Source organism: Montipora capricornis, chromosome 11, assembly GCF_036669925.1.
Source record: "Montipora capricornis isolate CH-2021 chromosome 11, ASM3666992v2, whole genome shotgun sequence".
NCBI classification, from domain to species: domain Eukaryota; kingdom Metazoa; phylum Cnidaria; class Anthozoa; order Scleractinia; family Acroporidae; genus Montipora; species Montipora capricornis.
In genome coordinates this window covers 6,944,488-6,964,487 of record NC_090893.1, presented here as the reverse complement: position 1 = coordinate 6,964,487, position 20,000 = coordinate 6,944,488, and the positions used below count along the sequence as shown (strand labels likewise).

The window sequence follows — 20,000 nt, the reverse complement described above, 5'->3', positions numbered from 1 at the left end:
TTCATATCCGCAGTTCAATGTATTCATTTCATATATAATTTCATTCGTTGTATTCTTCTTGTTCAAAAGTAAGGGATAGTTGCAGTGCGTGAAACATGATGATTTTACGATCTGAATGAACGAAGCTCCAAAGAGAGAGTAGTTTTTAACTGAGCCTCCAAAATGATTTTGCAACAGGGCGTATACTTAGTTTTGCGGCAATCAAGCAAGCGTGATTTCCGTTCCAAGACCAAGAAACAGCAAGCATGACTGCGACGTTCCCTTCGCATTAACGACACCAGTCTAATAAAATAGAAGACCTATAACATTATTATGACAATGTTCAAACATGGTCATAGCGCGCGCAATATTCGTCGTGCGTACTCAACAGATATCCTGCGATACACGTAATTTTATGTGTCGCGGAGAAAAATGGTAGTTTTTCCAGCTTTTTTTCCCAATAAACGTAGAAAATTGTGCTTTGTCATCAATGTGTTGAATAATAAAACCATTATCCTGCTCAATCTTGTGGAATATCGCCTGATCTTAGCCAACTCGGCGTAAGGCCTCGTCGACTAAGTATCAGGCGATATTCCGCGTGATTTCGCAGGATAATGGTTAAATACAAAGCACTTACAAGGAAAATAACTGGTGGACTGCCGACCAGTGCCATGGCTGTTGACAGCTTCCTCTTGTTTCCTCCACTGTACCCCCCTGCGCATTTGTTTTTGTATTCCGTCAGATTCATCCGTTGAATAAGACGGTCAACAACCTGTGAGTCAAAACATCGTTGAATCAGTCTTTATGTAATCCATTTAGTTTATGAGGTTTTTGCTAGCCTATAGGCCCCTGTATCTACACTGTTGTATGAGTCTCATTAGTACTGCAGGCAAAATAATCCTTTTAGTTTAATGATCACACTCGAGGAACAACAAAAAAGACTTCACACAAGGACGAGAAATGAAGACCAGACTGATTAAGTACTTGAATGAAGGGGGTAGTTTCTAAAGAAACTGTGGTGCTGCGTCGGTGGGGAAGTAGTATACAAAAATTTGGTTTTATCAACGGAGTTGATAAAACCAAATTTTTGATTAAGTACTTGACTGAAAACTTGTCGAACCTGTTTAATGTCTTGTTCAGGAACTCCTCTGAGCCTTGCGTACAGTTGGAGGTGTTCAGCGGCTGTTAGGAGGCTGTCAAGCCCGTCAAACTGAGGACAGTAACCCATGGACTGGTGTGCCTTGTGGATACTTCTTAAAATGCTGAAATATTGGAACAGAAATTGGAACCAATAAGCGAAGTGGAAGTCCAATTACTGCAGTGAGACATTTTGAACGGTTTTCAATTGAGTGCTGTAAAACAAATACCAAAGTAATTACTTCGACCAATCACAGCCGATGCAAACAGCGCAACGAACAAATCCGAATTCGTAGCAATTCCGAGTAACTTACTCAAAGCGCGGGAAAAATCGCGTGTGCAAGTCGAGATTGGTTTTGGTTTTTCTTCTCATTGCTTGATAAACTGTCGCGAGATTTTTAAACCAATCACTAAAACTGGTAAATGGTTTGAACCCAGGAGCCAATACACGACAAAAATGTGTCCTAAGGTGTCTCCTTAGTCTAAGAATTTCATGTATAGATTGTTTTCGCAGTGAAATATTCTTTTGGGAATTGAACTCTACTTTTTTTGTTTTAGTATATGCAAATATGGCTACTGGTCACATGAGCGCACACACTATCACTCTTTTGCCAGAGGTCTGGTTAAGGTCGTGGTTAAAGGGCCACTTTCTGACACCTACACCAAGTAATGTAAATCGCATTATATCGCTGTAAAGAAATACAAGGTTTTAGCAGGTTAAACCCCTGTGCCTCTTGACCAAAAGCAATTCTTAGAACGACAAGAATAGGAAGTCACTGTAATTTCAACCTGAACCAAACTTACGCGTTGACTTCACATGCACTGCAAAGGATGCAAGCTTTCACGTTACCTGAAGTCATCGACGAAAGCTTCTCCTTGAGTCACGCCTATATCTCCTGTCAGCATTTTAAACGTGCTCGTTTTACCAGCTCCGTTGACACCAAGCAGCCCAAAACACTACAGCAAAAAACAAAAAAAAAGAAAAAGGTGCCACTACCATTTAATTAAGGTGGCTCAAACCAGTTTCAACAATTTGAAAAGGATGTCTTGTTAGATTGATTAATTATAAAACATTGAACATCGTTTCATGAAATGGCACGCAACATTATGGCGCTATATGAAATAGGATTTTTGCTTAAAAGGTGCACTTATTATTATGAACAGAAGATCATGACTTTGAAGCGTTTAACTCTGGTTCAGAGCTGGGGTTTTTTTGAGTTTAAAAACTTCCTTATTTGGTTGTAACGTAGCTCGTGCTTTTTCCCGCACGTGCAGCTTTGATCTCATTCTTGTCCATATTTGGGCATGAAATTGGTGTCCTAAAATCCCTAACTTTGTTCCAAGGAAAAGAGTTGCAAGTAACACGCTTCAAGGTCATGTGCTTCTTCTAGAAACACGAGTGAAAGTTTGGGAGAACGAGAAATGCTGTGGGAACAAGAGCCACAGGCGAGTGTTTCCACAGCTTTTTCGAGTTCTCCCAAACTTTCACTCATGTTTCTATAACCCGATAGAAACAAGGAGTACATGTTTTCTATTTCTTTTAGAAAACAACGCGATGAGAAAAAGGAAATCAACTTCTTAACTCTTAATTATCAAAATGTAAATTCTCTTTGCTTGCGCCATCAGTACGTCAACAACACGCGCTAGTTCTGTGTCTCCATCGACTTATACAAACACGATTTTTAACCAATCAGTGCACGTATTTTCTCTTAGGACTGTTTTCTAAACGCTTATAACTTTAAAACGAACGTTGTAACTCCCATTTATTATTGCTGGAAAGTGATCAGCAGGATAAAATTAAATTCTATGCAAAGTTAAAAAACTCTCGTGAGCAGAATCAGAGCCACCTTAAATTTTACAATTGCGAGGGTAGCGCAGAATCCATTCTACAGCAATAACAACGGGGTTTACCAACATCGCTATACATGTAACGATTACGAAAAACCAAAATATGTTTTAGATGGTTTCATGTTGCTATGGCAACCCAATACGTCTCAATACTGGGTGCACATTTTGTTCTGCAATAATCGTTGTTTGACATGGTACCATAGGTTCTCGTGTTTTAGTGCAATGAACTTTGTTTTTGCCAGCGCTAGCGAGAGAACAACTTAAAGGGGCTAGGTCACGCAATTTTAGGCAATTTCAGCACTGATCGAATGGTCATAGAATTACCTAAAATATCAAAATAATTGTTCAAAACTATAGAAGAACTCTAACGAAAAACAGGGAAGCCAAGAAGGGACATGGATGGACAAAACTGGAGAGGATTGGAATGGATTGAATTTGGGCAAATTTGAAAAACGTCGGCCCACCTTTTTTTCAAATTTGTATCAGTCTATTTCAAAATGTCATTTACACAGCAGGAAAATCATTCTCAGTTGTTATGTGGCCATGATTTTGCAAATGAAAGACTCTTGCTTTGCCAATTTGACGTTTAGAGCTCATAATTAACAAAATTAAAAAAAAATTACCTAAAACAGCGTGACCTAGCCCCTTTTAATCCTTGTTTAGCCATATTTATAGACCCTCTTGCAAGGATTGCATGCATTGCTAAGGTGAACTTACCTCGCCTTTGGGAACTCCAACACAAAGTCGATTGACGGCCACGTTCTTTCTTTTTCCTGATCGGTACACCTATCATATCAAATTCTTTCATAAATGCTAGAAATGTACATTTTGATCAAAGACAGACAGCCGGACCCAGATTGAATCTTTGAGCGCTCTCCATTAGACAGAACTGACCGGCCATTTGGATGGACTAACTCTGCAACGCTTTCAAATTAACGCACCTCGAGGATAATTTATTCTCCCCAAGAAGAATACGAGGGGTTATCATGCAAAAGTTTCTTGAAATTGTTGCATTTTCCTTGCAAACTGACAGGTCTGGCCGGCCAGTTCTGACAAAAGGAAAACACCGTTAGGCTAAATAGAACTGGGCAGAAAGTGCAGCCTTTATACGTTGACATTTGAAAATGATAAGATCCTCCTGGTGTCCTCGGAAAAGGACGATAAATCGTTTGCCATTTCTTACATCATTACTTTCACAAACACCATCGGTGGTCACCGGCAGCCTCGCTTCCATTCGTAGGCCAGGTAACTTAGCTACAACTGAAAATGGTCTATTTTAACCCTCCTCCTTTAAGGACAGTGCCTACTATTGTTATTGCGCATACATTCTGCACATCTCGAGATATTCGGGTTTCCTATTGGTGATGGTTACACCAATACAGTATTTTTTTTGTGCGGTTTAAAACTATCCTGAGAATTTCGATCTTGGTAAGTACTCTTGGTTTCCAAAAACAAAATTGGGGCTAACCATGCATTTTTGAGAGATAATTAAGCTTCAATTTGAGAAAGAACGCCATACATTGCATTGTATTTTAACGCTTTTTATAAATGTTATTCATCAATTATCTTGAAAAATGCGTGGTTACCCACAAAGTTCTTTTTGGATTTCAATAGCACTTGGGGTTTACCAACATCGCTATACATGTAACGATTACGAAAAACCAAAATATGTTTTAGATGGTTTCATGTTGCTATGGCAACCCAATACGTCTCAATACTGGGTGCACATTTTGTTCTGCAATAATCGTTGTTTGACATGGTACCATAGGTTCTCGTGTTTTAGTGCAATGAACTTTGTTTTTGCCAGCGCTAGCGAGAGAACAACTTAAAGGGGCTAGGTCACGCAATTTTAGGCAATTTCAGCACTGATCGAATGGTCATAGAATTACCTAAAATATCAAAATAACTGTTCAAAACTATAGAAGAACTCTAACGCAAAACAGGGAAGCCAAGAAGGGACATGGATGGACAAAACTGGAGAGGATTGGAATGGATTGAATTTGGGCAAATTTGAAAAACGTCGGCCCACCTTTTTTTCAAATTTGTATCAGTCTATTTCAAAATGTCATTTACACAGCAGGAAAATCATTCTCAGTTGTTATGTGGCCATGATTTTGCAAATGAAAGACTCTTGCTTTGCCAATTTGACGTTTAGAGCTCATAATTAACAAAATTAAAAAAAAATTACCTAAAACAGCGTGACCTAGCCCCTTTTAATCCTTGTTTAGCCATATTTATAGACCCTCTTGCAAGGATTGCATGCATTGCTAAGGTGAACTTACCTCGCCTTTGGGAACTCCAACACAAAGTCGATTGACGGCCACGTTCTTTCTTTTTCCTGATCGGTACACCTATCATATCAAATTCTTTCATAAATGCTAGAAATGTACATTTTGATCAAAGACAGACAGCCGGACCCAGATTGAATCTTTGAGCGCTCTCCATTAGACAGAACTGACCGGCCATTTGGATGGACTAACTCTGCAACGCTTTCAAATTAACGCACCTCGAGGATAATTTATTCTCCCCAAGAAGAATACGAGGGGTTATCATGCAAAAGTTTCTTGAAATTGTTGCATTTTCCTTGCAAACTGACAGGTCTGGCCGGCCAGTTCTGACAAAAGGAAAACACCGTTAGGCTAAATAGAACTGGGCAGAAAGTGCAGCCTTTATACGTTGACATTTGAAAATGATAAGATCCTCCTGGTGTCCTCGGAAAAGGACGATAAATCGTTTGCCATTTCTTACATCATTACTTTCACAAACACCATCGGTGGTCACCGGCAGCCTCGCTTCCATTCGTAGGCCAGGTAACTTAGCTACAACTGAAAATGGTCTATTTTAACCCTCCTCCTTTAAGGACAGTGCCTACTATTGTTATTGCGCATACGTTCTGCGCATCTCGAGATATTCGGGTTTCCTATTGGTGATGGTTACACCAATACAGTATTTTTTTTGTGCGGTTTAAAACTATCCTGAGAATTTCGATCTTGGTAAGTACTCTTGGTTTCCAAAAACAAAATTGGGGCTAACCATGCATTTTTGAGAGATAATTAAGCTTCAATTTGAGAAAGAACGCCATACATTGCATTGTATTTTAACGCTTTTTATAAATGTTATTCATCAATTATCTTGAAAAATGCGTGGTTACCCACAAAGTTCTTTTTGGATTTCAATAGCACTTGTTAAGATCTACATTTGCTACATAATCATAAACCGGGGAAAAAATACCTTTGAATTAGTAGGCACCGTCAAGAAGAGTAAAGTATGCTCTGGGGAAGTTTTAATTGCAAAGAAGCATCACTACTCTCTTATCTGCCAAACGAAAACGCATTGCAGATGTCCCAAAGTCCGCTCAAGCAGGACGGAAATCTGCTGTGGAACAAAAGGTTCCATGCTAGCTTGACTCGGTTTGACAGATAAATGCACGCTCAAGCATAGGTCAACCGTTTAATAGCCATATTTACCTTGGTAAGGTTATCCAGCCTCAGGATATCATCGCTTCCTCCTCCTCTTTCAATGCGCTGTCTTTCTCGATGCACGTCGTCGTCTTCTTCTTCAGGGCGAATTGGTTTCAGTGTGACATTAACCCGTCTGTTTAAAAAAAAGTTACGAAAACCCTGATTTAAAAATAAAGCGAACGCTAACGTAAATTCTACTGATAGGAGCTTATCAAGCTGAGCCTCTATCTCCCATACCTGACCTAGTCAACCCTTTCTCCAGTAGATCTATTTATAGAACGCATCCCTAAAAACAAATCTACTCAGGAAAGGGTTGACTCGAGGAATGCGAGGAAATGATAAAGGCTCCACTTGATGAGCTCCAGTTACTGATGAAAACAAGCTGTTGATGCTTATACTTAAGTGGGACACCTCTCAAATTAAATATGTCCAACTCAGTACCAGAATTTCCTGGACATGAGTGTCGACAGCTGTAAACTTTAGTAACCCGCAAGTTGTCAATCAAAGATCATCCAAAAAAGAGACAGTCACGACTCGCTTTGAAAAAAGCGCTGGTACGAATTCGGAAGTAGCTAATGTAATAGACATGCGCAGTCCAATGAACCAACGCACGTGACCGGAAAAAGCGCGGGAAACACAAACAGGCAACCACGGAATTTCGATTTTGCTTCTGACTGATTTCCAAGACGACGAAGAATTTGGTATCACTAACTATGAAATCCATGTTCATGTCGAACATTATTTTCACTTCTTAGGAGCAAGGGTTAAAATTTCTATCCCCATTTCCTAGCCAACCAGATCAATACAAACTGAATCAACGAGGGCTTTCTGTGATGACAATAAATAAACAAAACAGGGGACAAAGTACATACCTCTTTGGGAGAAAGAATCGGTATTCGATCAAGACTGTCACGAAGAAGAACAAAAATCCTTGGATGATCATCATCATGATGTTTCTACCTGTGATGTCCCAACTAAACGGATCTCGAACAAGATTTTGACCTGAAATGGAGAAAGAGCATGGTTTCAAGAGGTGAAAAGAGGACGTTTCATCAAGCTATAACTATAAAAAGTCGCTAATGATTTCTGTGTTAATAACCTCTACATTCTTTCAACTATTCGCCCTTGTCACACGGCGGCCATATTGTCTCGGGAGACCGAAAAAGCTTTGCTTTACCACGCCAAGCCTCGCCCCCATGGTTTCCACTGCGAGGCTTGGCGTGGTAAAACAAAGCTTTTTTGGTCTCCCGGGACAATATGGCCGCCGTGTGACAAGGGCGAATTGACTCCAAGGAGTGAGATTTAATAAATTTTATTCTGTGTAACGCCCCATCAGTGGGGGCTGGTTCACGAGTTAACGGTTAACAAATTAATTACAAAGCAACGACGAGGCCGAGTAGAGAGTCGAATGAAGACGTTCTTTTTCTTTGGAAACTGTGGGAGAGAGGACACTCCGTGACGCTTACAACGACTACGGTGCATTTAATTCCTTGCAATCCTGGACAAAGAACTAATATTACCATCGCAAAATTCGTACAAGAAATAGCTGTGAGAGAGGCTTATTGGAACTCTGAAATGAACCAATACATCAGTACACTATTTAGTGAACCCGACTAACATAATCACTCACCAAATCTTTGGAAAATATCCATGAACTGGTTCTTGGCGAGGTCGACAAGTCCACGTCCCAGGCAGAAATGGGGAAATATCAAGAAGGCTTGCTTTAAAATGTTGTTGACCGCGACAAGATCCTACAGTTTAACATCAAAATATTAGCATTCTGAAAAACTACCGACCTGATCCTAGAGTTTTAAGATAAGCAAATGTATAACCATTCAAATGACAGCTAGTGAGCAGTGCTTTCCTGTAGTGTTTTATATAATGTAAATATGTTTTGCAAGGTGGTCCTAGCTTTCGATTCGGTGGGTAAATTCCTGAAAGTGCGGCCATTCAAACGAAAGTCATTACGCATTTCCTTCCTGTGGTGATCAATACCATACTGCGTAAGGTGGTTCCATAACCTTTCGAGTCTGTGGGTAACATGCTGGTCTGACAATTGACATGAAAACTACAAAGTGGTACTTTCACGTAGCGTAGATTTAATGCTCTATACAAGTAGATATTGAATTTCCACGCACATTAAATCGAGGGCATCTTAATGTACAATTTCTCTCACCGGATCGTCATAGAAAAACTCCAAAATGAAGGTAATAAGGGTGGTGTTGATTCCAATGAACAAGTTGACACTGATAAGCACAGTGTAGGCGGTACTCGACTCCGTGAAGAGAAAAGATGCTGGGTACATGAGAGGGGTGATGGACCACCTGAAAATATGAAAATGAAATAATCAAGGTGATGCCTCTAAACCCACCAAGAACTTGGAGTTGAGGCACGAACGGACGGTAACAGGAAGTAGTAATAATGGCAATGGTAATTAATGATTGATGTACCGCACATATCACATAGTCTCATATGGTTTACAATTCTTTCCTTGGGGTGAGATGGAACGTCCACATTGGATATCACTTACCCACCCACCCACCCACGCATGAACGTGAAAGGAGACCACAACAAGTGCGGTCTTTTCGTCTACAGCGTACACTTGATTCATCAAAGGCAGTCACTTCGCTCCAACATTTTGGACAAATTAACACCATCAGAGTAAATACATTTCATAATAAAACTATGTACGATCAAGGCAGACTCGAATACAAAACCCTTTACTTTCAGTTACATGTACCGTTGGTTCCTCAAATTGTTCAACGTTGAAACATTGGTCATCGAATGTTATGTGAAAGAGTCCGCTAAAACCTGAGATTTAGATTAGCTTGAGAACTTGTCTACCCACACATACACCACACAATCACTTCTGGGGGTACGTCTCTACCAATAAACGTCTGCTATGACCCCTCTTTCCCTTCTTGCAATCAGCATGTGGGTTGTTTTAACGCCTCATAAAAAGATGCTGAACTTGGTTGACCAGGCCTATAGTTTATCTTCGTTTTCCAGGCCAAATATAAAATCAATCTATTTACACAGTCATTAAAAAGGCAACACTTTCTCCTTCAATTTATATATTTACGTTCTGAGTGTTTCTGAGATTACAATCTACCCCACTAACCCAATGGCTCAGTTGGTAGCACCAGGCTGCCATGCAAGAGGTTGTGAGTTTGACTCTGGCCGAACCAACACTCAGGGTCTTTAAATAACTGAGGAGAAAGTGCTCCCTTTGTAGTTACAACCGCAAATGGTAAAATTCTCCTCGGATAAGGACTATAAACCGTAATCCAAGGCCGTCTCACAATACTTGATCATTAACTCTGATCATTAACTCTGATCATTAACTCTGATCCCACACACACTATTCAAAAAGAGTAGGGCACGGAGTTTCCGGTGTTGTGGTCTGACCTTCCCTTCAGCAATGTGGTCGGCTTGGCATAATCTTCTGAATGGACTACTGATCCATAGAGCGGTTTTCAAATTAGTGTCGTAAAACCAAAACCAAAGTAATTACTTGGGCCAATCAAAAAGGACGGGGACAATCCAGTAAACCAATCAAAACTTTAAGTAATTACGGGTCGCCGTCACAAAGCGCGGGAAAACGTGCACGCGCGAGCCACGATTGGTTTTGGTTTCACTTATGATTGGTTGAAAAAATGGCGCGAGAACTTTGAACCAATCACTGAGTGAAGTAATGCAAAACTAAAGTAATTCGCTAATTACTTTCGACACTCAATTGAAAACCGCTCTAAGACCCCATAAAAGCAAAACAGACAGTAGTCAAATTGAAGGAGTCCAACTGCTGAAACTGGTTAACACTGGTAAAAACATGAAGAGGGCATTATTAATTTTGATCCCCTTTAGTAACTTACCCATAAAGAAGAAGGAGCAGGAATGTCGGTGGAAAGTTCATGGCCGATGTGTAGGAATCTTCACCAAAAGCCAAGAAAATGATGATGCAACAAATCGCCGGGATTGTATAGTTGACCTGAAAGATAGGAAAACACGCATAAGTAAAGAATTACTTAAATAAATGCAAATTACACTGGCCAGTCATGATGGGTGAACAATAAATTTAACCAATCGCAGTTCGACGTAAATTCTCGCGAAAGGCAACTGGCAGGAAAACGCCAGCGAACAAAATCGCAACTGACGTTTGGTTTTCATTGGTTAAAAAGCCGCGCGATTATGTAGCTAATCTAGGCGATGTATACATAGTACTGTAAGTTATTACTTTCAACAGGCATCTGAAAATCGTTCCCACATGAAAATATTTTGTTTTGTATGCCGCAAGAACTTCAAACGAAAAGGATTTCATAGAGTGCCATAGAGTGCCATAGAGTGCCATAGAGTGCCAAGTAAATGCAATCTTCGAAGCCTACACTTACCAAGTCCCACAAATACGTAGACAGCCAATAGATGTATGGACGCACACCGCTAACCAAATGTAAATGCTTGGCTTTGCACTCGCGTTCGGTGACCAAGTAAACCACAAAACTAGCTGGAACGAAGGACAGCGCAAACACCACGCAGATGGCAACAAGGACGTCTACAATACGGTTGTACCTGCAAAAGAATGATAGGACTAAATAATGATAATAATAATAATAATAATAATAATAATAATAATAATAATAATAATAATAACACTTTACTGAACACCATAGACGAGGTAAAAAGATATTTCTTTGAAGAAAAAATAAGAACAATAAATCCCCTCAGAACCCTTCCTGGGAACATTCGTCGCTCAAGCGTATCCTTGGGAAGTGGCAGCAATCTTGCACAATTTGTAACTTCAGGCAAACCACCCATAATGGGGCTCGCATAATCCAGCAGGGTCCGGATCTTTGTAAGAGGGCTAACTAAAAAAAAACTTAGTTGAAAAGGTAAATAATTACTGCCGTCACTAGCACAACAAACGATTTCACTTACAGGCTCTGCTCACTGAGTTGTTCCTTAGTGTAATTCATTGGATGGTTTGCAGTGATTATACCTGTTAAAAGTATGAATAAAATTTCGTTTATATGCCAACTGACCTATCAAATGGTCGATAATATATCACGTGCATTGACTTTATATCGATACAACCTCCTTATTAGTGTCCGGTGTTTTATCAGATGTAAAGTCAGTGCATGTGACATAGCTTGTTTTTCTTGTATGCTAATATTTGAACCTTTCTTTGGACTCCCGAGGGGCACCCCCTTTTTGTGGAATGATGAGGCCGTCCAATAAACTCCCAGCACGTATGTAATAGGGTCCAAAAACAGACTGGTTTTGATGTGACTATTGAAATAGATTTTCCTGACCATTCGTGAGCTGCTGAAAACTATCCTGTTTATGTGCTCACCATCTACAGGTAATTAAGCACAACAGTGAAACGGACCCTTTAGGTGGAAAAACTGCAAGACAATCTCACCAAATTGAGAAGCATTTAATCCTTTAGCAGCAGCCTTGTTTCTTAAAATCACGTTGGTGAGTACATTCAAGAACGTTGGAGCAGCATGGTAACCTTTGGTGTTGAACCAAGCCTGTTCAAATAAGAAAAAATATATAATTTTAGTGTTATTCTGCTGCTTACTTGTGCATGATGGTTTTATGTCCAAAATCAGTGGGTCAAATCGTAAGGTATTGGCATTCAAATGAAAGCCGCAGAGCATTACTTCCCTGAGGTGTTGTTTGTTATGCTGTACAAGATAGATCTATCTTTTGAGTCTGTGGGTGAAATCCTTAAGTATGACAATTCAAATGAAAGCTACTGAGCAGTACTTTCCTGTGGTGCGGTTTATTATGTTGTACAAGCTCAGGATGCTTTTATGCTAATAAGTGCGAATGAGATCACATAATTGTAATCATTCAAAAGAAAGCTTCAAACCATGCATTATTTTTCTGTGACACTCGGCACGGTTCTCTTTAGAGTGCTTCTGACTCTTGAGTATTAATTTAAGCCAAATCCATACTTGATAACCTGACTGATTTGTACTGCTTCTTAACCAAAAAATGACCCCTTACTTTTGCATTATGTTTCTTGATTATTCCGGAGCTAACGTTGTCTGGCAAATTCCTAAAGTTATCTCCAAAGCTTACTGCACCGTATCTGTGAATGAAGTCAAACAGATGAGGACAAGGATGAAACAGTTATTCATGCTGTATTAGAATGAAGCAAACTAGGGACGCTTGGTGAATGGCTGTAAAAACCCCTTGCCACATTCTCTTCCAATTAGGCCCCAATTGTTTGAAGGGTGGATAGCGCTTTCCTCTGGATGAATCATTATCCACCGGGTAACTCAATTGGTTTTGCTAGCGTTTATACACTGGATAGTGATTAGTCTGGTGGATAGTGTCATCCACCTTTTGAACAACCGAGGCCTGATGTATAACGAAAAACAATCGTGACTCGCTCAATCCGGACCACACGCGTTTGCCTCAAATTCTGATTGGTTGATTTGAATGTTCGTGTCACTCATGATTGGACACAATAATCACGCTGGTAACCATTTACCAGTATTCTAATTACAACTAAATACAACTGTAGTCGGTTTCAGTGATCTCAAAAGGGAATTTGGACTAATGCTGAATCACCAAAATCTACCTACGAGGGAATGAGAACACCCCCCCCCCAAAAAAAAAGAAACACGACCTACGTAATATGGCACTGTTAGATGGGGGGAGTTCAAACCAACGTAATCTGCAATCAACAAAAAAATGTTTGTCATACCTTCTCCTAATGAATTTGCCATACGTTTTTAGAAGATAATCCGTCATGTTTCGCCCAGTCATGTTCTGTAACTTGTCTCCGGTGAATGAGTCCCATTGAGAGGGTTTGGGTCCTCCCGCATTTGCAGGACACTGAGCATTTCCAGTTGTTTGACAATCGCATTGTGCTTTGCTAACAGGTTCTCTGGGACGGTCGCTGAACAGAATTGGTTTTCGTTGACAATAACGTTCTAAACAAGTAGCACCTACAACAAGAGGACAAAAAAGAGAATGTGGTAACTGGAAGGATGACTGGAAGAACATCCACTGGATAAGACAGACAAAACCAGAAGTGGACTATACACAATCTTGGTCAGTGATTTCATCCATATTTTAAAAAGAATGTTCCCTTCAAGAGTATCTTTTCTTAGCAAAACAGATCTGATGACGCCCTGGCATATTAAAAGGAAAAAACACTGGTTGATATCTAGAGAGGTAATTTATTTCTCTTTAGGGTTAGGGTTAAAGAAGCTCGTCAAGAGAGGGTAAGAAAAAACATTTTAATGCACTGTGATACATCGCACTGCACAGGAATCACAGTACCGTAGTCCACTTCATTTCACTACGCTACAGACGACTAAATGGCATTGCACTGTACATTGCTGCAACACACGATGACCTGGCAAAGCAAAGAAATTCACTCTTCTGCACTCTCTTTCATTTCATTATTATAGTACCTTTGTATGGCATGCTTCACATTCTAGAATCGTTAGCCAGCATTTATCGGTCGCAACACTGATGTACTAAGCATCTCGTGATGACAATTTTCGTTCAAAAAACATAAGGCCAATCTTTTCACGGTTGGTATGAGCAGCCACATCCCCATTCATCAAATACAATCTTTAAACGCTTAGAGACAGATTGTCATCTTACCAACTCCAGGGTACTTTAACAACATGTGGGTCATGTTTTCAGTCAGGGCCTCGCTTGAATTGTCGAAGGAGAATGGCAGATAATGGACATTAGGTTCTTCATTTAAGAACATGTCAGTAGTGAGTTCCAAAGAAGGCATAACAATGGAAGGTCTGATCTTAGACACCCCCATAGCGACACACACAAAAATGGCGGGCAAAAGAATCTGTAAAGTGGCAAAAATATATATATATTAAAGGGGTAGTGTAATGCTATTTTAGTCAAACTTGAAAAAAACTAGAAGACGTTTTTCGACCAAAAAATAATGCTGTAGTTTTGTTGCAAATAGCCATTCAAGTAAGTACACTGAAGCTATTCTTTGTTGTTTGCAGCCAAGGGTGGAGGGAATGATTGAAACTTGAAAAAAATGTCTAATTTTTTCAAGTTTGGAGACAGAGTCTTCAGAACGTCGCCAAAAATTAAATATGAATTAGCTCTTTGTGCCATTAATATATTTACTATCTTGTAAGTGGATTGTCAGGAATGTTGTACTGAGCTAAAGTAATAATTAAGATTTATCTAAAAAAAATTAGTATGACATTGCCCCCTTTAAAGTGCATCTAAACCACTATTTCAGTTTCGCCTTATCCCTCAGCCACTATGTTCAAAGCAGATTTGGCATAGGAGAGAATATCCCCTGAAACATTCCCTAAATTTTTTTTAAAACAATAATATCCCCTTCCCAACAATGGTTTCCACAAAGGAAGGACTACTACTTCTCATTGTTGGCTCTCACATCTGTTTATAAATCAATAAAATTCTATCTTAAGTTGTAATTTCTTTATTCTCCTAAGTATACACCCTTTTAATAAGTCTAATATATGCCGTTTCCGTGAAAAACAACAAACGAAATCGGAAAAGTTTTAGGCCTTTGTACATTTTTGAATAAAATTTGAAAGCACGAGTTTGACGTCATTAGCGGAAAACGGCATATATTAGACTTATTAAAAGGGTGTATATATGATTGAGTGGTGAAATTGCAAGGGGAAATTAGATGCTGGTCAATTTCAAGGGGTTAAAATCTGCGAAAAACTGAAAAACATCACATGAACTTAAAAACATTCTGAGAATTTTATTATTCACACAAGAAAAGAAATACGAGAACAGGGGAATGTGAAGAACTCTCAAATGGGTACGTGATTCAGGGAAAAAACATATCTGGTTTCACACCTGGGAGATAAAACCTTTTCTATTTCTCCTTGCATGATGGAATCGCTTTACCAAGAGCGCCAAGAACTGTGTCTTGATAAGCGTCAGACCACCTAGCTTGTTGCCGACTGCCTCGTAACTTCCATCTGTGCTTTCAAATACAGGTGGTATCTCCGTCATCTCTTCTTCTTCATTTCAAGTTTAAGAAAAAAAAAAACTTTTATAAGAAAAAATTCCCATGTTTTTCCCAAGCTAGAAACCCCGCTTTTAGAGAGTTTTAGAGCCATATGTAACGCAGACAGCAAAAGTAAGCAAAACCATGAAACTTGTTTAGATTTCAACAACTTTCTTGCCTTCTCGATTCAGCTACTAGTATAGATCAAGTTCTTAGGAGAGTGAGAACTAAGTTATGGCCTAATGATATGGTGAATTTCAACTCGCCATGTAACCGGGCCCTTAGAATTGGAAGAAATTTTACAAAGTCTGTAAGAACGTTAGAAGCCTCTTGTTTGCCATGAGCTATCAACACGAAACAAATCTCTGTTGGGCACCATCCGAACTGTACTTGTCCAGTTGCTGTTAAAATTAACAAGCGCTCATTGTGTTCTGTACATTTTAGCTGTAAAGATAAATTATCCCAAGCTCGGCACTTCCATGCTTCTCCCCCATTCACACACAGCACCTATATACCAAAAGCTTGACAACAGGCGAGTTGATACTAGGGTCTAAGAAGGCCATAAGTGCGACAAAAATTCAAGTCAAAAGAGACTTACTTGATGTCTTAATGCATTTGAGGGGGATAAAACTAGACTTGAGATGGTACTTCGGCTTCTCTGGTCGTACTTCTCTGCTTCTCCGTTCACATCCAAGTAGAACTCGGGCATACTTAAAGCCTTCTTATCCCAACTATCAACCCGCCTAATAGTTTTAATTTCCCTGCACTTGATGGAAATTTTCTCGCATTTGACGATGGCTGCATATTTTTGGCTCAAAAAGGCCTGTGTACCAAGGTTTTGTTCATCATTTGAAAACAATATGACTGTGACATCAAAAATTTAAGTATCAGAACACTGCGTCCGTGAGAGGTTGATAAGGCCAATGTGGGCGTGGAACCTCTACCACATGTTGGGCAGCAGTGGGTGGGTGCTGAATGGTATGATTGGGCTCATATCGCTCACTCAAACCAAATAGCAGGCCACACTGGTGCAGCTACTACATCATACCTATACCCTGATTCAACCTTCAGGTGGCTTACCATCATCAATATCTTCGTTCGTTTCAGCAAAGAGTTCGCTTCGATCATTAAAAGGGCTATCCCTTATTCTCGAACTGCGCAAGCTGCGGCTCAACTGACTACGAAAACTCGGCCGGCGTTTGGGCATCTCAGCGGATAGCTTGTCTGGTATTTCCATGGAAAAAAACATAAATAAAGATAAAATAAAAACAAGACAGCTTCAGTCAAAGAAAATGGGGCAAAACAAAATACCTTCAGTTACATAAATAAAACTGTTTAACAGTAAAGGAAAAACATTGAGTTGGAGACACCAGTGAAAACAAAACCAGTCAAGTCCAAGGGGGCACACTCCTAAGTTTTTTTCTGTAGTTGTTTTCAGTTGTAACTGATATCATGCAAAAACATTGTGTCAACACTTTGCATAACTGATCAACCAACAAATTAGATATAACCAAGGTTTAATATTTTTTACTACTTTGAGTAATGCTTGTCAGTGAAATCTTTTCTTTCATTTTGACAAGTGTGAAAATTCAAGATGGCTGACATATACTTGTAGTGATGTGGCCATCTTGTCATGTGACATACGATGTCTGAGCAAGTTATAGAGTTCAATACCTTCTTCTTCGACATCTGCCTCCTCAGCAACTTTTAAGAAAATCTGCAAACGAGATAAACACAGTTTCACCAAATCAATAATTATCCAAAAACTATGGCTTAAAATTATGTCAAACAGCTTGCCATTGCTATTATAACCAAAAGACATAGGCACCTCTTCTAGAGTGGTGTCTGATACGCCATAGCTTCCAATGTGCAGATTATCCAGGCTTTTGTCCAGCTCTTCAAAAAGATCCTGAAAGCGACCCTCTCTTGCCATTTCTGCTGGAAGTACGTAAGTCAATTCCGATCCAACATTGTCTGCCAACTTAGCTGAGGGGATGAAGGATTTGATGAAAGAGGTGACCATGGGCTCGCTGCAGTAGACTTTAGAGTCTTGAAGGGTGGGTACTGGGGATGATTTCAATGGAATGGAATTGAGGCTTCCTTGCTCTGAGGCATCAAGTGAATCCAAACCAACTCCTACAAAGTTGAAAAACATTGGTTGAGGCGATCTTCTGGTGTTATCACCCGACTTTCCATCGTATATCTCTTGAGAGATGCAACGATCATATTGAAACACAATGGGAGACAACAGTACGTTTAAATAGGTCGTAAGTTTTAAAAGCGGTTTTCAATTACAAAATCAGAACTAAATGATGATATATAGTAACGCAAAGCGACTACATGCAGCTGGAAGTTTGCTTGAGAAAATGCAAGCATATAGGCTACAGTTCATTTAAATGGTATTGCTTTTTACTTGATTAAAACACAATACTTGCAGATCAACAATCAATTAGAATAGCTGCACCTACCTTCATCAACAGAGCTTGCCAAAGAAGCAGGAGGATCTGTGTCTATGCCTTCGAGTGCAACACCCTTTACTGTACGCGCAGTGCCAGGCCTCTCTTCAGGGGCGTTTTTCGTAAGAGTTACGTAGTATCCATTGCCATAATGTCCCTTAAGAAACAATGATGTTCCACAGCATTGGAGCTTTCCCTTCGAGATAATGGCAATTCTATCACCCAAGATGTCTGCCTCGTCCATGTGATGGGTAGACAGCAACACTGTGCGTCCTTAAAACAAAAGAGTGGGAGGTCCTTTCATACCGGTATTCTTCACAACAGTTCACAATAATTGGTCGCTTGGTGTTAAGAGCAAGGGACATTTCAGGGGACACGAGGTCCCTTCTTTGCACGGGACAGTTGAATACATCACCATATTGGATTTCTAGGGGGTGGGGATGGGGTTCATTCTTGTTGCCTTTGGTTCCTCTTTTAACGAATTTAACTCCACCACGCTTTGTAAATAGCCTTCTGCCAGTTGGTGTTCTTAATAATGTTTCAGTAAAGTTTGTTGTGTGTTAAAGGGGTAGTGTCACGCTATTTTAGTCAAGACCAAAACTAATGATGTAATTTTGTTGCCAATGACCATTAAAGTGCACTGAAGCTATTCTTTGTTGTTTGCAGCCAAGTATGGAGGGGATGGAAATGGATTGAAACTTGAAAAAATTGGCCAGTCAAGTTTGGAGACATTGTTCTGTCCTGAAAGTTGCCAAACGTTAAGCATGATAAGTTCTTTGTGCCATATTATATTTCATGTCATCTCAGTAAGTTGTCAGGAAGGTTATACGTGTGAGCTAGAGTACCACATGATTTGGATTTTTACCCAGTTCGACCTAAAAAGAGGAAATTTAGCATGACACTATCCCTTTAAGTTTCTTTCACATTATTAAAAGTGGGTGCCTGTGAACTAGCTTGATAGCTAAGTGCTCTTTTACAATAAACAGAGCATTTACATTTACATTTTTTACTACCTTCTGACAGCAATTACTTTTCTAAGCTTCAGAATTTTAAGATGGCCGCTGAACACTTCACAAAGAAGCCTACTTGTATGGGGCCTGTTTAAAGGGTTATTCAAAGCCTAAATAACTCAATCCAGTTAAATTTAACAATAGGGAGCTTAAACACAAGACGTTTTTGAGCGACAAAGGCAACTGGAAGTGAGCTGTTTTCCTCTTTAGCTTGTCTTGACAAACTGCATCCCATTTTTCACGTCAATGTTTAATGTTCCTTGCAAAACAAGCACAGTGCAGCAATGGGAAGCCAAATCCAGAGGCTTATGCAGCATACCGGTTGGTCAGAGTACAGAAATTACAAGAGGTGCCTGCTAATTAATAACATTGATACTGCTGAGTATCATTTCTCTCTTAAAGATTACTATTTTATAAATCTGGAAGAGACTATAGCCATAGTGTACGAATTATTGTTCACTTCCGGTTACCATCTGTGGCTCAAAAACGCTTCACCGGCTTCCTAGGAGAATACCCTCTAGAGGGTAAAGGAATTACAACGTTAAATAAGGTGTACCTTTAACTTCCTCCTTGAGTGCCCCCGATTATTCAAAGCATACACATGAATGGGATAATTTGTTCAAATTACTGATTTTCTAGATGTTTTTGCCACAAATTGCTCAGCTTGTTAACACTTCGAGCGATCATACAATATATGAGCTGATAACCTAGATTTAGTGAGCCAATGAGAATGCTAAAAAAAAGCAACATGCATGGTTGAAATTTTGATAATAAACGGTATCCTTAATGTACATGTATTACCAAATGTAACCAAAAATTATTACAGTTCTAAAATGGGCACAAAAAAACAGTCTTAGAGAAAGGTTTACTCAACCTGATCAAACACAGAGTGACAGAAGTGTATACTGTGACAGTAACATGGTGTCACTAGTGTATAAAAGACAATATGACTTCCAAGTTTACCCAACTGGGAAATGCAGTGACTTCTCCTTCCTTACCTGGTCTGTATTTTAGAAGCAAATCCCATATTCCTCTTCTTGCATATGGGTCCACTCCTGCAGTGGGCTCATCCAGAATGACAACTTTGGAGCCTGCCACAAATGCTAAGGCCACCGAAAGC

General features: G+C 39.7%; 1 protein-coding gene across 4 annotated transcripts in view; it reads right to left on the bottom strand.

Annotated features, from left to right (window-relative positions):
- LOC138023871 (phospholipid-transporting ATPase ABCA1-like) overlaps nucleotides 1–20,000 on the bottom strand; it is an 80,874-nt gene that overhangs the window by 5,757 nt on the left and 55,117 nt on the right. For 2 of the 4 annotated variants that reach the window (XM_068870954.1, XM_068870957.1), the window contains 22 exons: nucleotides 19,879–20,000; nucleotides 17,883–18,143; nucleotides 17,243–17,550; nucleotides 17,089–17,131; nucleotides 16,495–16,638; nucleotides 15,261–15,427; nucleotides 14,052–14,256; nucleotides 13,141–13,384; nucleotides 12,435–12,519; nucleotides 11,842–11,953; nucleotides 11,358–11,418; nucleotides 10,814–10,991; nucleotides 10,298–10,413; nucleotides 8,602–8,749; nucleotides 8,056–8,176; nucleotides 7,298–7,427; nucleotides 6,432–6,558; nucleotides 5,247–5,315; nucleotides 3,682–3,750; nucleotides 1,967–2,073; nucleotides 1,100–1,241; nucleotides 617–751 (listed from right to left, as the gene is read on the bottom strand). The exon at nucleotides 19,879–20,000 is cut by the window's right edge and continues 75 nt beyond it. In XM_068870954.1, the coding sequence (XP_068727055.1) occupies nucleotides 617–751; nucleotides 1,100–1,241; nucleotides 1,967–2,073; nucleotides 3,682–3,750; nucleotides 5,247–5,315; nucleotides 6,432–6,558; nucleotides 7,298–7,427; nucleotides 8,056–8,176; nucleotides 8,602–8,749; nucleotides 10,298–10,413; nucleotides 10,814–10,991; nucleotides 11,358–11,418; nucleotides 11,842–11,953; nucleotides 12,435–12,519; nucleotides 13,141–13,384; nucleotides 14,052–14,256; nucleotides 15,261–15,427; nucleotides 16,495–16,638; nucleotides 17,089–17,131; nucleotides 17,243–17,550; nucleotides 17,883–18,143; nucleotides 19,879–20,000 (3,094 nt within the window). The remainder of the gene's footprint in view (nucleotides 1–616; nucleotides 752–1,099; nucleotides 1,242–1,966; nucleotides 2,074–3,681; nucleotides 3,751–5,246; nucleotides 5,316–6,431; nucleotides 6,559–7,297; nucleotides 7,428–8,055; nucleotides 8,177–8,601; nucleotides 8,750–10,297; nucleotides 10,414–10,813; nucleotides 10,992–11,357; nucleotides 11,419–11,841; nucleotides 11,954–12,434; nucleotides 12,520–13,140; nucleotides 13,385–14,051; nucleotides 14,257–15,260; nucleotides 15,428–16,494; nucleotides 16,639–17,088; nucleotides 17,132–17,242; nucleotides 17,551–17,882; nucleotides 18,144–19,878) is intronic. The other 2 variants (XM_068870956.1, XM_068870955.1) reach the window with 2 other exon arrangements.